General features: G+C 50.0%; 1 protein-coding gene across 1 annotated transcript; it reads left to right on the top strand.

Annotated features, from left to right (window-relative positions):
- Positions 1 to 8: 8 nt before the first annotated feature.
- On the top strand, positions 9 to 11,841 carry NR1D1 (nuclear receptor subfamily 1 group D member 1). Its single transcript, XM_082197239.1, has 8 exons — positions 9 to 382; positions 6,220 to 6,576; positions 6,863 to 6,951; positions 7,750 to 7,894; positions 8,467 to 9,077; positions 9,651 to 9,836; positions 10,384 to 10,594; positions 11,356 to 11,841. Exons 1-8 carry the CDS (start codon positions 322 to 324, stop codon positions 11,553 to 11,555), a joined length of 1,860 nt encoding a protein of 619 aa, XP_082053365.1. The 5' UTR covers positions 9 to 321; the 3' UTR covers positions 11,556 to 11,841.
- The last annotated feature ends 1,702 nt before the right edge of the window (positions 11,842 to 13,543 follow it).

The following is a 13,543-nucleotide window of genomic DNA, read 5'->3' as shown; positions in this document are numbered from 1 at the left end:
AGTAAAATTTTGCAGGCAAAGGGAGAGGCAGCAGCAGAGTGGAGCTCCCGGGCTGCTGCGAGGTATCCCACAGACTCAGCCGCTCTCGCGCACTTTCGACTTTTGCACTGCGGCTCTCAGTGCAAATATAATCTTTTAAAGGCAATTTTAAAAAGGGCGCATTCCCACCAGCGTTCAGTGCAAGCTGACTGGGTTCCCAGCCGCTTTTGCACCATAACTTTGGGGGCACCAGAAGAAGACCGGGGAGGAGAAAGGGGCAGCCTCTCGCTCCCCCTCGCTCCTTCCTCGCCCACGGAATCTCGACTCGCTTCTTCGCTCGACATGAATGACGGCTGTCAACTGAACAGGATGGCCACTTTGGATACGAACAACAACGCCCCAGGTAAGCCTCTCGCGGCTGACCCTGTCTTGAGGGAACCGGTTATGCAGTGCTATTCTCCCTCCTAAAACTTGCCCCATAGCCTCCCCTTCGCGGCGACCTCCCGTCGCAGAGGTCTGGCGCTTCAGCCTCTTTCGCGCGCACCTGCAATGAAGGGAGCAGTCCTCCTGCTGCCCAGCGCTCCTGCAGCTACTCGTGGGGCGTCGCTGGAGTTGGGGTGGTGGTGGTGGCGGCGGCGGCATTGAGTTCCCAAGCAGCGTATCTCCCCACGCTAAATACCGCAATTGCTGATATAGAGATACGAAGTGTGCAAACAACCTTGGAGTCTCATACTGTATGTAGCATTCAGGATCCTGCCTGAATGCACCCCCCAAATCACAAGGAAGAGAGGTGCTGGGTTTTGGAATTGGGAGAAACAAGAGTGCCCCCTATTACCTGCTCCCGTTCTTTTAGCCCATCAGACTTCTCTATTTCACCCCCCCAACCCAATTAGGAAGGGTTGATTTCTCATCATTCTGCTGTAGTTTCCTCCTGGGGGAGGGTGGATCGGTGACAAGGGGAGCAAGGGAAAAGAGTTATAGGTGTCAGTTTCAGGGAAAGAGGTCAACATTCCTTCTTGTGGGGGGAGGGAGCAGAGTCAAGTGTCTTGCCTGGGCTACCAGTAGCGGCAGGCGACGCCCTACCTTGTCCTTTGGGGAGGGTGGGATTAGGGCAGTTGTAGGGAGAGAGGATCGGGGCTGCTTTGCTTCCACTGTGAGCATCACATACCTGGTGTTTTATTGGGAGGAAGCCTTGGTAGGGGAAGGGATGCCCGGAGATCTCCTTTTGATATTGCCCCCCCCCCAATTGGTGATCCCTTATTGGTTATAGGGATTTCTCTTCCCCTCCACCCCCACTACTTCGGAGTCACACTACTAGCACTCGTACCCCGCTTCGGAATCCCACCCTTCCTGGGATTCCCCCTTCGAGCTTTCCCATTCATCCTCTCACGTGTCCCCTTACCCGGCTCAGCCACGTGCAACGTTTGTTTTCCCTATCGGCCCCGCCTCCGGTCGCCTCCCATTGGCCGAGCTCGCCCTATTAGCTCATTAGGTACGCCTCCCCTGGAGTTACGTCACCATCCGGGAAGCTCGAACGTTCCGAGTTCGCCGTAGAGGGCGCGGCTGAAGGATGGACCATCCCTTGCCAGGGAGGGGAGATGGGAACCAATGGGCGGGTAGGGGGCGGGGCAAAGCGTGATGGGTGAAGCCGGGATAGAAGCGGGCAACGTGCAAGTAGGACACGTGGAGGTGAACTGGCCGACTTGCCAGCCTTCCGATCTCGCTTGCTCGTTATTCAGCTCTCGGGAGGTAACCGTCATGGGGCTTTTGGGAGTGCGAAAGTCTTGGACGGGCAACTTAACGGAGCATGAGAACCGAGTGGGCGAATCACTCACGTTCACCGGTCTTTGCGTCCTGGCGTGTCTTCTTTGGCTGGAAAAATCAGGCTTCTCTTACTATTTTGTTCCCGATCACTTTGCTACTGCTTGCCCGGCGGCAGCTTTACCTCCCCAAAGCTTGCAGCCTTGCACCCAGCCAATTAAAGCGTAAACTTTTCTGAGGAAAAGGAAATCGGAAATCGTGTAAGGTCACGTGTTCCTTAGTGCATGTGCCTTCCATTTGTGCCCCAAACAGTTTGCCTCAGTGCATATACAGAGTGCCTTTCTTTTGTGGTGGAAAGCAGGCAATATTTATTGGTGCACATGTGTTTTAACAGCATTGGATATAAAATAGGGAAGTAACAAAAATACCAAAACCCCACCTTTATGTTCTCTGACTAGTGTTTAAATGCTGGAAATGAATGTTCTAGTTACAGAGGAGTCATTCCAGCCTGAGGAGGAATGGTGGGGGACCCAAAAGCTTCCAGTATTTTAAAGACTGGGTGGCACAAATATTTTTTTCCCGTGGTCTTTGTTTCGGTGTGTACTACATTTGTATTTGTGTTAAATGTAGACACTGATTAAGTATTAACAATAGAACTATGTAATAAAATGCACCCTGGGCAGTTTAAGTGAATGGTATTTGTCTAATCCAATAATAAGGTCTTACGGTTCCCTTAAAGGAGAAAGTGGTTAGGAATGAGGAAAGGATTTCTGCATTTGCTGTGGGTTAGCAGTGGGATAATTCCTTTTTAAAGATCTGGTGTTTTGGGTTTCAACACTTTCAAGTGGGGTCGGATTTGCGGGGTCGGGAGTAGCCTATGTTAGAAGATGGGAAAGTCTCCCAGAGCCATGTGGCTTGATTGCCATGCTGCCCAGTTCTAAGCATATTTACTCAGAAATAAGTCCCAGTGAGTTCAGTGTGTCATTCCCCCCTAATAAGACCTCATAGAATAGCAACCTGCATTGCGTGGGTTTTAAGGGGGTGGGTTTTTTTTTAAGATCTAGGGGCTTGTTTTTCCCCATCTCTTGTGGATATGGTTTGTATGTACACCTACCATGTTAGTTGTGATTCCATTGCTGGGTTAGTAAGTTAGTGGGCCCAAGGTGGTTCAGGTATCTGGGTGACGGAAATCCCTTTCCCTTTGATTGACCTTGTTGGTTTTGAGCTCAGCCTCCCTCATTTTATTTTTGGTAGTGCTTGCACATGGACCTTCAGTGCTACTTTTGCTGCAGGTTCCCCCCTGCCCCCCTTTTGCATCAGGTGTCCTCCCCTTTGGGGTGAGCAAACGGGTAGCATGTGGCCTTGTGTCAAGGACCACGTGTGCTTACTTAGTGATGCCACATGTGTCTCTAGCCACTCCTGGCTCCTTGCCTCCAGAAGACTGACAAGACACATTGCAAATGGGCGAGATACGCCTTTCCCTTTTTTCACACCCATCTGGAAGATTGCCAACTTGGTCCGCACATAACTTCCACCCCCGCTGTGCCTTCTAGCAAGTTCTATTTATCCTCCCTGACCCACTTGGGGCAGTCATCTCCCTGACGCAACCTGCATTTAATAGCCGCATGGAAGCTAGGGACTCCAAGCCGGGAGGGAAGAAGGCTGCAAGATTTGCATACCTTCCTCCTTCGCAGGATTCCCTGCGCCACCCTTCCTATCTTGAATTGCTCGATTTGGAAACTCTGCTTCTTGCCTTTTAAAAGAAGGAAAGTGAAGTAATCTAGGAGAGGCTACTAGTAAGGAAGAAAAACAACAACCATCATCAGCATTGAGGAAGAGATTACTAACAAGGTCACGTGCAAGGGCCGCATGCTCAATACCCAGACAGGATGATCACTGCCGCCCTAGCAAGCCAGATGTTGGGCTGGTTCTCGGGCCTCTGCGCCCCAAGTTCAAATCAAGGTGCCTTCTTGAAATATCCCTACCCTTATTTGCCCTTGATGATTCTCCTGTTTAAGCATTTGTTCTGCAGAGGAAAGGACAGCCTGCTTTTAATAAGCTGCCAAACTGTTGCACAGTATTTGAGATATATTGGGAGATGTATGAACGGCATGGGATTAGAATAGGCAGCAAAGTGAGTGGAGTTGCTTCTGGCACATCTGCTGGCGCTTTGTCACTGAGCTCTAGCTTTGCCCTAATTTTGGCAGGATTGCAAAATTCTCCTTATGTGCAGAAGAGCAGGGCGGTTATCACAAGTGTTTGGCCTGAGCAGCTTGCCCTGGACCCTTAGCGAAAAGTGGTAGAAGGGGATCTGTGGTCCCACAAGACAAGAGCTCCATCCAAAGCACGGCTGCTAAATTTTAATTTTAATCAATTGCTTATCCTTTGTTCACTTCTCTTGGGTGTGTGTGTGTGTGTGTGTGTGTGTACTGTTTGGATTGCTGGCAGAAGTTGACTTGGATCATTATCCAGCTCTCTTTCCTATCCCTGACAAGGGGAAAAGGGAGAAACTCCACTTACAGCTTTATTTGTCCTGATTCCTTTTAATGTCTGCTAAGCAACCAGTCCCAGGTGCTTGGGCCACACGCAAGGAAGGTCATTAGCTGGTGGTAACCAGTCAACAAGATAAAGGCTCCCTGCTTGTTCTTAAAGGCCTGCCTGGGCACTGAACGTGGCTTCCACACGTGACCTTGTTTATAATCCCTCTGGCACGGATGGCTTTGTTTTTACTTTGCTTGAGGCTTTTCCTACAGCAGTTTGGCCACTGGCATGTAGCCCAGCTACAAAGCCTGGAGCAGTGGTAGTTCTATAGAAAAAAACAAAACCCCAAGCCATCTCCAGGCTGGAGTATTCGGCCCTTCCCAGCTTACCCACCTCCCCCCAGCTTCCAGGGTGGGGTGTATGATGGCTTTTTTGGCTTCCACCCAATTTTCAACAATTTCTTGGCCGCACGCCTTCCTCCCTCCCTCTCCACTCGCTGCATCACTCACTTGGTGTTTTTTCCTTTTGCAGCTCTGAGATGTAGGTCAACAACTGAAAGCTGGGAGAGAGAGAGAGAGAGAGCTGGATTGCAAGGGAAGAATTTTGGCAAGACCAGCTCAGAGCTTGCAGCGGGCCAGTAATGTGGGGTTGGACATTGCAAACCTTTTATCAGGTGTGTGCTGGGAAGAGTCAGCTCCCACATACCAGGGCAGCTTTGTTTTCACTTGCTGTCGTGTTTTGCTCACAAGTAGGTTTACTTTCACCCCCAACCTATCGCTCCTCCAGTGTTCCAGGATTTCCCCTCTCCCATCTTGTGCCTTTGAGAACTCACATGTTCACAGTAAATTACCACCTCCTTTTTGTCCATGGTCGGAGACAGCACCCCTTTGCATATAAGGCCACAATGTGGAGGGCAAATGGGGGCTCTCTCGGGAGTACTTGCTAGGAGAACTAGAAACACCTTGGTGTGATCCAGCAATGCAGTTAGAAGGTTTTTCTTAAGGAATATCGCCTAGTACATTTGACTCAGGGAAGGGTGACTGTGGTACTGTTCCTGCAAAAAAAGTTTTTTTAAAAAAAGATATCCTGTATTTGGTACAGGGAATGAATTTTAGCCCAAGTCTACTGGATATATATGTTTGCTGGGCTATCCTCCACATCATGGAGCTTGGCTCACTAGCTTGAGTAGTGGCTCTCTGAAGCAATACTTACATCACATTTGCTCTCTGTTAGCATTATGGGAGAAAACTCTTCTCCTCTCTACCCTCCTCCTAATTTTATAACCCTCTGTCCCACTTTAGTAGTCCTTTTTACAAAGCTTAAAATAAAAGGCCCCCAAATGCCTGAACCTTTTTTCAGCTGCTCTGGGCCCCATTTCTCGGCGCTCTCCCCAGCCTTCCACTTCTGAATTCTGCCTCTTCTCTCCATGCTTCCCTTCTGCCTTCACAATGGTCTTGTTTTTCTCTTAGAGCGCAAGCCTGCAGGCAGGCTCTGCTCTTTTTAATGCAGTTACAACTTCTAGTGCTTTTGCAGCCCTTAAAAAGACAATACTTTCTTAGCTTTGCCGTAGTCTTCTTTCTTTTCGGAGACAACTGTACAAGGCATCCAACTACTCCAGACTCCCTTTTTCCAACGCTGCCCCCCTCTAGGGATTCGCAGTTTCAAAACACAACAGACTTAACTTGGTTACAACATAGGAAGGTTGTCAGAGCCTCTCTCTCTCTCGTTCTACTTTGCCCCAGTTGAAACCTGCTGCCTTTCTTGGCTACCGAAACATCTGCTTGCCTTTGCAAATGCCTCTTTAGGGTGCAGCTGTGTGGTCGGGATATCATCCGCCACAGTGAGATCCAGAAACTTGCTCCTCTTTAAAGGAAACTCGAGGTTTCCAACATGATGTCTTCAAGTTGTGTAACACAAAAATAAGTTGGGGCAGCTGGACAACGAAGGCTGTAGTGAGGTGGGATTCTCAACCCTCTTCCCTTTTTTAACCCTCTGCAGGTGGCGTCATCAGCTACATTGGCTCCAACGGGTCTTCTCCAAGCCGCACCAGCCCTGTCTCTCTGTGTGGCAGCGACAGCTCCAACGGCAGCTGCCAGCTGTCCTCGCAACCCGCCTTCCCCAGCTACTTCCCACCTTCGCCCACCGGGTCTCTGGTGCAAGACTCGGGGCGCCTGTATGGGACCAGCTCCACTGGGCTCCGGGATGATGCTTCCCCTTCCTCCTCCTCCTCCTCCTCCTCTTCGTCATCATCGTCCTCTTCCTACAGCTCTGGAGGCTCCCCTGTGGGGCTGCAAGTGGCCATGGATGACGGGAGGCGCATCTCCCCTGCCAAAAGCACCAGCAGCAGCATCACAAGTGAGTGCGGATGCGAAGTTGGGCACGGGTGGGAAGCCCTGGGGTGTTTGCGGATCCAGCCAACTATGCCAGCAGATTTAATCCAAGCCCAAACTCCAGGCCCACCTTCCCCGGGTCAGTTTGGCCCTTTCTGCCAGCCACGATTCCTCCTGGGTTCTTCAGAGGCTGCACTGTAGGCCTCCAGGGTTCTTCCAGGGTTGGTTGGAGAGTAGCAACCAAGCAGCCAAAAAAATCCAGCCTTTGTGTATGGAGTCTCACAGCCCCTCTTCCTCTTTTCTCCTTCCAGAGCTGAATGGGATGGTCCTCTTGTGCAAAGTCTGCGGAGATGTGGCGTCTGGGTTCCATTACGGTGTCCATGCTTGTGAAGGCTGCAAGGTGAGCATCTCTCTCTCTGGCCTTTTTATTTGGCTGACGAAAGCTGGAAGGGGTTGGATTGAGGCCCACCACCGAGATATTTTGCAGCTCCACACAGGAAAAACCCTCATTTTCCCATGCTGGAATGGGGCACTGGAGCTTGTGGGAGATGGGGACTTAAGCCCTGCAACACAGCCTTGTGCTGGGAGAGCAAGCCAACTCAGGTGCTTGCACCACCTCCCTGACCAGTAGGGACTACAGCAGCATGCAGCCACTGGCCTGCAAAGACTGTGCCTCCGCTGCTTGAGCTAGCACCCCTTAGGACTATGTCTGTTCAGGCCTCAGAACGCTCCTCAGGTTCAGAAGGGAATGGAGGTGGGCGACATTGGCCTCTGGGAACATAGGAAGCTGCCTTATACAGAGTCACAGTCATTGGTCCATCTATCCAGTATTGTCTACACAGACTGGCAGCAGCTCTCCAGGGTTAGCCTTACCTGGAGATGCCAGGGCTTGAGATTGGGGCCTTCTGCATGCTGGGGCCCTTCCCCCGTGGTTGGCAGGTGTTTACCATGCCTCTGGGCTGGCCAGGTGGGCCTAATATAACTAAAACTGGGAGCCCGGCCTTCTCTGCCCTTGCCTGCTCGATAGATGGGCAGTCACCTTCTGCTGGTTCTGCTTCCAGTTCAAGTCTTCAGCCTCCAGCTCACAGCCTCAAGGGAACTGGGCTGAAAAGCAGCCGCTCTCGGTTTGGGTACAGCTGCTCGCTCGTCAGGCCTAGGTGCTAATTTGCTCTCTCTCCCTCTTTGCCCCCCCACTCAGGGTTTCTTCCGGCGCAGCATTCAGCAAAACATCCAGTACAAAAAGTGCCTAAAGAATGAAACCTGCAACATTGTCCGCATCAACCGGAATCGTTGCCAACAGTGCCGCTTCAAGAAGTGTCTGGGAGTTGGCATGTCTCGCGATGGTGAGTTCCCTGCCATGCATGGGGTTTGTTTTTTTTGGAGATTTGACTTTTTATTTACCCCTTTCAGGCTTTGTTTCGTTAGGATTCTGCTTTGTGGAATAATAACAATAATAATTTATTATTATTTATATGATGCCCATCTGATTGGGTTGCCCCAGCCACTCTGAGTGGCTCCCAACACACAATTAAACACACAATTAAGCATCAACTGTTAAAAACTTCCCTGTACAGGGCCGCCTTTGGATGTCTTCTAAAAGTCCGATAGTTGTTTATTGCCTTGACATCTGGTGGGAGGGCGTTCCACACGGTGGGCGCCACTACTGAGAAGGCCCTCTGCCTGGTTCCCTGTAGTTTCACTTCTCACAGTGAGGGAACCACCAGAAGGCCCTCGGAGCTGGACCTCAGTGTCCGGGCTGAACGATGGGGGTGGAGAAACTCCTTCAAGTATACTGGGCCGAGGCCATATAGGGGTTTTTTAAGGTCAGCACCAACACTTTGCATTGTGCTCGGGAACGTGATATCCTCAGTTGCCGTACTGACCCTTGACACCCCCCCGTTTGCCTCCCCTACAGCTGTCCGTTTCGGCCGCATCCCCAAGCGCGAGAAACAACGCATGCTGGCAGAGATGCAGAGTGCTATGAACAACATGGCTAACAACCAGCTCAGTGCGCAGTGCCCGCCCGAGGGCTTGTCGACGGGGCACCAGCAGCCCGCCAGCCCCCTTCTGTGCCACCAGCCGCAGCTGGCGCCACGATCCCCACAGCAGCACGCGGCCTCGCCTTCCCAGCCGTCTCCTTGCTTCGCCCAGTTCTCCCAGCAGCTGACGCCGCCCCGCTCCCCGAGCCCCGGCGAAGTCATGGAAGACGTCATCTCGCAGGTGTCCAAGGCCCACAAGGAGATTTTTGTTTATGCCCATGACAAACTGGCCGCAGGGCCCCTGGCTCCCGCGGGGAGCGAGAACTCTCTGAGTTGGGAGAGCAACTGGCTGTCCAGTGGCTACCACGGCAACGGGCCCTGCCACCAAAACGACAACTGGAACTCTGGCTCCGCCCCAAGCAACACATGCCACCAGAACAACATGAACGGCCATCGGTTTTGCCCCTCCGGCTATCCCTCCGGGGAGACAGATCCCTTGGTCGGCCAAGGGTGCCCCCAGCAAGGCGAGCCCAGAGATATCCTCTTGGTGAGTGTCGCATCCTCCTCACAGCACCACACAAGGCGCTCTCGTTTGCCAGCCAGCCAGGGTTTATTCAGCGACATGTTCAGCCTCCAGCTGCCTTTTCTCTAGCTATTATATAGCCTGCTTGTTTTAATATCCTGACTTGAAAAGTCAACCTGTTGGCGTTCTCTTTTTGTCTGTTTTCAATTGGTGGGATGTTAACTACTGCAATTAGATTATGGCATTTCATGTATGAAACTTAACTCCTACGTATTGTCAGGCTAGAAGTCAGTATTAGCTCAATCTGTCTGGTTATTCTGCAAAGGAACACCTCATTCCTTATGGCTGGGGGTAGTGGCATCAAATGCACCAGAGCAGCAAAAGAAGGAAGTTTAGAAGCTTCTATTCCACCTGTTAACCTGGACTAAAACTCCCTGGGGCTAATGGGACTTATATTACAAAACATTGGAAGGCATCAGATTGGCAAAGGGTCCTCAATTCTCAGTGACTGTGGGGGCTTGCAACTGGTTCCATTGACTCTGATTCCAGCCCTCTACTCTTCATCTAACACGTCTCATTTTTTCCCCATCCCAACAGGCGTGTCCTATGAATTGTCACCCACATGGTCGCAGTGGCCGTACAGGCCAGGAGATTTGGGAAGATTTCTCCATGAGCTTCACACCTGCTGTACGAGAGGTTGTGGAATTTGCAAAGCACATCCCTGGTTTCCGGGAGCTCACGCAGCATGACCAGGTCTCCTTACTCAAAGCTGGCACATTTGAGGTAGGATTATCTCCATCCACTACTTCAGACCCTTGCTAGTTAACAGCTACCGATTTTATGTATGTAGGAAAGGCTGATAAAAGTGGGAGAATAATATTTATCTGTTAAATATTGGTTAATTCTGCACTGGTGAAAATGGGGAGACATGATTGTTTTAAAATCCTGGAACTCTAATCTACACCCTTATTTATCCATATATAATAATGAGAATGCATGAAGGACATTATTTGCTGGCGTCATTTTGAAATATAAAGACATTAGGAGTAATTAAAGGGGTGTAATCTGCTTTTGGGAGGCTGGATCCCAGACATACTCAAAAACCCCAAAGGGAAGAAGTGAAAATCATTCTGAGAACTTGTCAGTTTGTTTTGGTTCTTAAGAAGAAAAACAACAACCTTGCAGTTTGAACCTAAGTAAGTTCTCTCAGAGGAAGTCCCACTTCTTTCAAAGCTAGTGTGCATTTTTACTCGGAAGAATACAGATGGCATTTGACTGTGTTGTGTGGGCACAGATGTGTTCTAACAGGTCTCCCCTACCGTTTCCCCAGGTGCTGATGGTTCGGTTTGCGTCCCTCTTCAACGTTAAGGAACAGACGGTGACATTCATGAGTCGCACCAAGTACAGCCTTGAGGAGCTGTGGGGGATGGGGATGGGCGACCTGCTGACATCCATGTTCGAGTTCAGCGAGAAGCTTGGAGCCTTGGGACTCTCTGAAGAAGAGCTTGGCCTCTTCACAGCTGTGGTGCTGATCTCTGCAGGTGGGTGTCCTTGGGCATGAACAGGCGGGAATCACAGTCATGGATCACAAGCTTCTCTTGTCCTTACCTTTCCTTGAAGCTCTCCAGTCACACCCATCCATTGTGTTTTTCTGCCCTTGTTTCACCTGTGTCTTCAAGCCTCCTACTCTGCCATCCTTGGCTATCCAGGCACACACCTACACAATTCAACACCTTTCCCCCTTTCTGCTCCTTATGCCTGGCACCTTCTCCCAGAATATCCACAGTGGTCTCCCTTGCTCTCCCTGCTTCCTCCTTTGGAAATCTTCCTTTCCTTGAAGCCTTCATCTTACTGCCTTAGTCTGAACCTCCACCCTTGAAACACCAACACCCTGCAACCGCAGCAAACCCCTAAATTAACTACATATCTTCATATTTCTCCTCTGACACCTTTGCCTCTGCTCCTCTTTTCCCCATTGTTCAAACTTGGGAGTGTAAGCTCCTTGAAGTGGGGATCTGTCTCTTTTTCCTCGTGCGACCTTGCAAAATGCTATGAACAGTGGTGGTGCTTTAAGAGAGAACGATTCTTAATAAAAATAATTCAGAGCTCCGAGGAGATTGGGATCTTTTACATGTCAGGCTTGGGCACCACTGCTCCTTGGGCTCCAGGCAATCTGTGACCTTGTGGGAGGCTGAAAACGTGGTTTGATAGATCAGAGACCTGAAAACCAGGCAGGTGTGTCTGTTGTGCTGGGCACGCCGCTGTTACCATGTTACTGACTGCCCGTCCCTCTCTTGTGCAGATCGTTCAGGCATTGAGAACCCAGGATCAGTGGAGCAGCTGCAGGAGATGCTTATCCGTGCCCTGAGAGCCCTCGTCTTCAAAAACCACCCCCAGGAAACGTCCCGTTTCACCAAGCTGCTGCTGAAGCTTCCCGACCTGCGCACCCTCAACAACATGCACTCTGAGAAGCTGCTCTCCTTCCGCATTGATGCTCAGTAGAAGACGGGGAGGGCTTTGCACATAACTACTGGACCACCCTCTTGTCTTGCCCTCCCTGCATTGTTGCACTAACCAGACTGCTCTCTCTGGGCCTGGACCCAGCAAACTATATTTTCTCTGGGCCTCGACCCAGCATAGGAGCTGCTGCCCCCACCTGCTCAGAAGCAAGCGGCCACAAGCCGCCTTTTGTAAATATCTCTCTGTATATTGAGTTGTGTGAATAGAACCGGCATTCTTCCCTGCTGTGGCGCTGGCCACACGGGAATAATATATTGAAAACCAAAAATGGCCTGGATCCACGTTCTTCCTGAGTTCGCCTTGTGTGTCCGCCCCCGCTCTTCTCCTGAATCGGGAGGGAAGGTATGGTGGAGGTTTGGGAGTGACCAGTTGCCGCGGCTAGAGAGAGGCGACTATTGGAGCTCTATACACAAGGGAGACATTGGCTGCCCCCCGCAAGCCAGAAGTGAATTGTGGTGCTTAAAATGGTGGCTGTCCTGTCCCACATATTTTGTCAGGGCTTAGGTATGGCAAGATGGCAGCTTAAGGGAAAACCATGCGCTTCCATTGGTGTGGCACCCACATATTTTGTCCTACCTCTGGTCAAACCAGTTTTTGAAACACTACAACCTCCCAGCTGAAAGGCCTTGTTACCAGGTGAAAAAGAGGAAGACCATCCACATTACATGCAACTTTCACGCCCTCTTTCAAATCTTTTTTTTTTTTAAATCCTCTGAAACCAGCCAATCTACCCTCAGCCTGGTTTTTCAATAATGTGAGGCACTTGCACATGTCATCGGTATGGAACCCATCTTCCCACTCCCCCACCCCCAAAATGTAGTGATGCTTTTTTGCTTTGGTGAGGGTGGTTGTTTTTGGTTTAGCAAAAAGGGGTTTCTACTGACCTTTTAGGTGTGGGGGCTTTAATGACTAAAATGGTGAATTGGGAGGGGAGGGGGAAAGCCTTGAGAACAAAGGCTCCCACGGTTTTTACCTGCAAAACAGAAATATCAAGCAAGCTCCACATTCTTCTGTGTTTTGATAGATAAAGAATAATTTTTTGCCCATAGCTACTCACCATAAATGAGACACCAAAAACCAGTTGGGGCTGTGAGGGTTGGTTTTTTTTTTTTGTCTTTTTTTTTAAGGGTAGGTTTGTTTTTTGTTTTTTAATCATATATTTATTACATAAATATATAGTAAAATAGACCAGCGACAATTACCATAAAAATATCTTTCTTTAAAATCCTGACCAAAAACACAAAAAAGGGTTTGTTTGTTTTCCCCGCCCCAGACTTTTCAGGGTTTTTTTTTTTCTTTTTTCCAAAATCGCACGTCACAGACAAATCGTGATTGTCGTATTTTTTTTTTTACATCAGCAGCTTCCTGCTACCCAGACACAAAAAAAAGAAGAAAGGGGAAGGGAGAGGGAATAAAGATGAGGTGGAGGGAGACACAATTTTCCCCACCAGGTTTTCCCCTCCCTCGGACTCCCCCAACCCAACACCCCTTCTGAAACACACTGAAAACCCCATGTCCCAAACGTACATTCACTAATAACTCCCTGCTCACAGTTTCTTTCCCTGCTCTAGACTGCGAGGGGGAAAAACCACAATGCATAGTATATGAGGGGGTGCCCCCTTTAATGGAAACTCACTTCCTCTCCTCCCTAAACCTTCTTGTCTGAATCTATCATTGCAACTCCTGGAGTTAATATCCTTGCAGAACTAATGAGAATCCGGTGGGGCAGGGGGAGGTGCAGAAAAGATCCGTAGGGTACCATCGGCAGGAACTATATGAGGTATGTACTTGACAAAAGGAATACTGAGAAGTGGTACAGGAAAAGTCTTGTCTCTCCTCCTCCCCCCTTGAATAGGCCTCTGGTGTGGGGAAAACTGGCTCCTAACCCCACAAATTGTCACAGTCGTCAAGTGCCTGGGAGGCAGAGGACATGATGGTGGGGTGTTACTCCCCTGGAGGAGCAAAACCTC

The sequence above is a fragment of the Podarcis vaucheri genome, assembly GCF_965113315.1.
Source record: "Podarcis vaucheri genome assembly, chromosome: 13".
NCBI lineage: Eukaryota > Metazoa > Chordata > Lepidosauria > Squamata > Lacertidae > Podarcis > Podarcis vaucheri.
Note: the sequence above shows the minus strand (reverse complement) of the source record. Positions and strands in the feature narration are given on the sequence as shown.

Bases quoted from the DNA above. Each gene is read 5' to 3' on its own strand.
- NR1D1 (XM_082197239.1), top strand. From the start codon at position 322: ATGAATGACGGCTGTCAACTGAACAGGATGGCCACTTTGGATACGAAC. The intron at 6,952-7,749 runs GTGAGCATCTCT...CCCCCCACTCAG, and splicing joins ATGCTTGTGAAGGCTGCAAG to GGTTTCTTCCGGCGCAGCAT. The intron at 9,837-10,383 runs GTAGGATTATCT...CCGTTTCCCCAG, and splicing joins TCAAAGCTGGCACATTTGAG to GTGCTGATGGTTCGGTTTGC.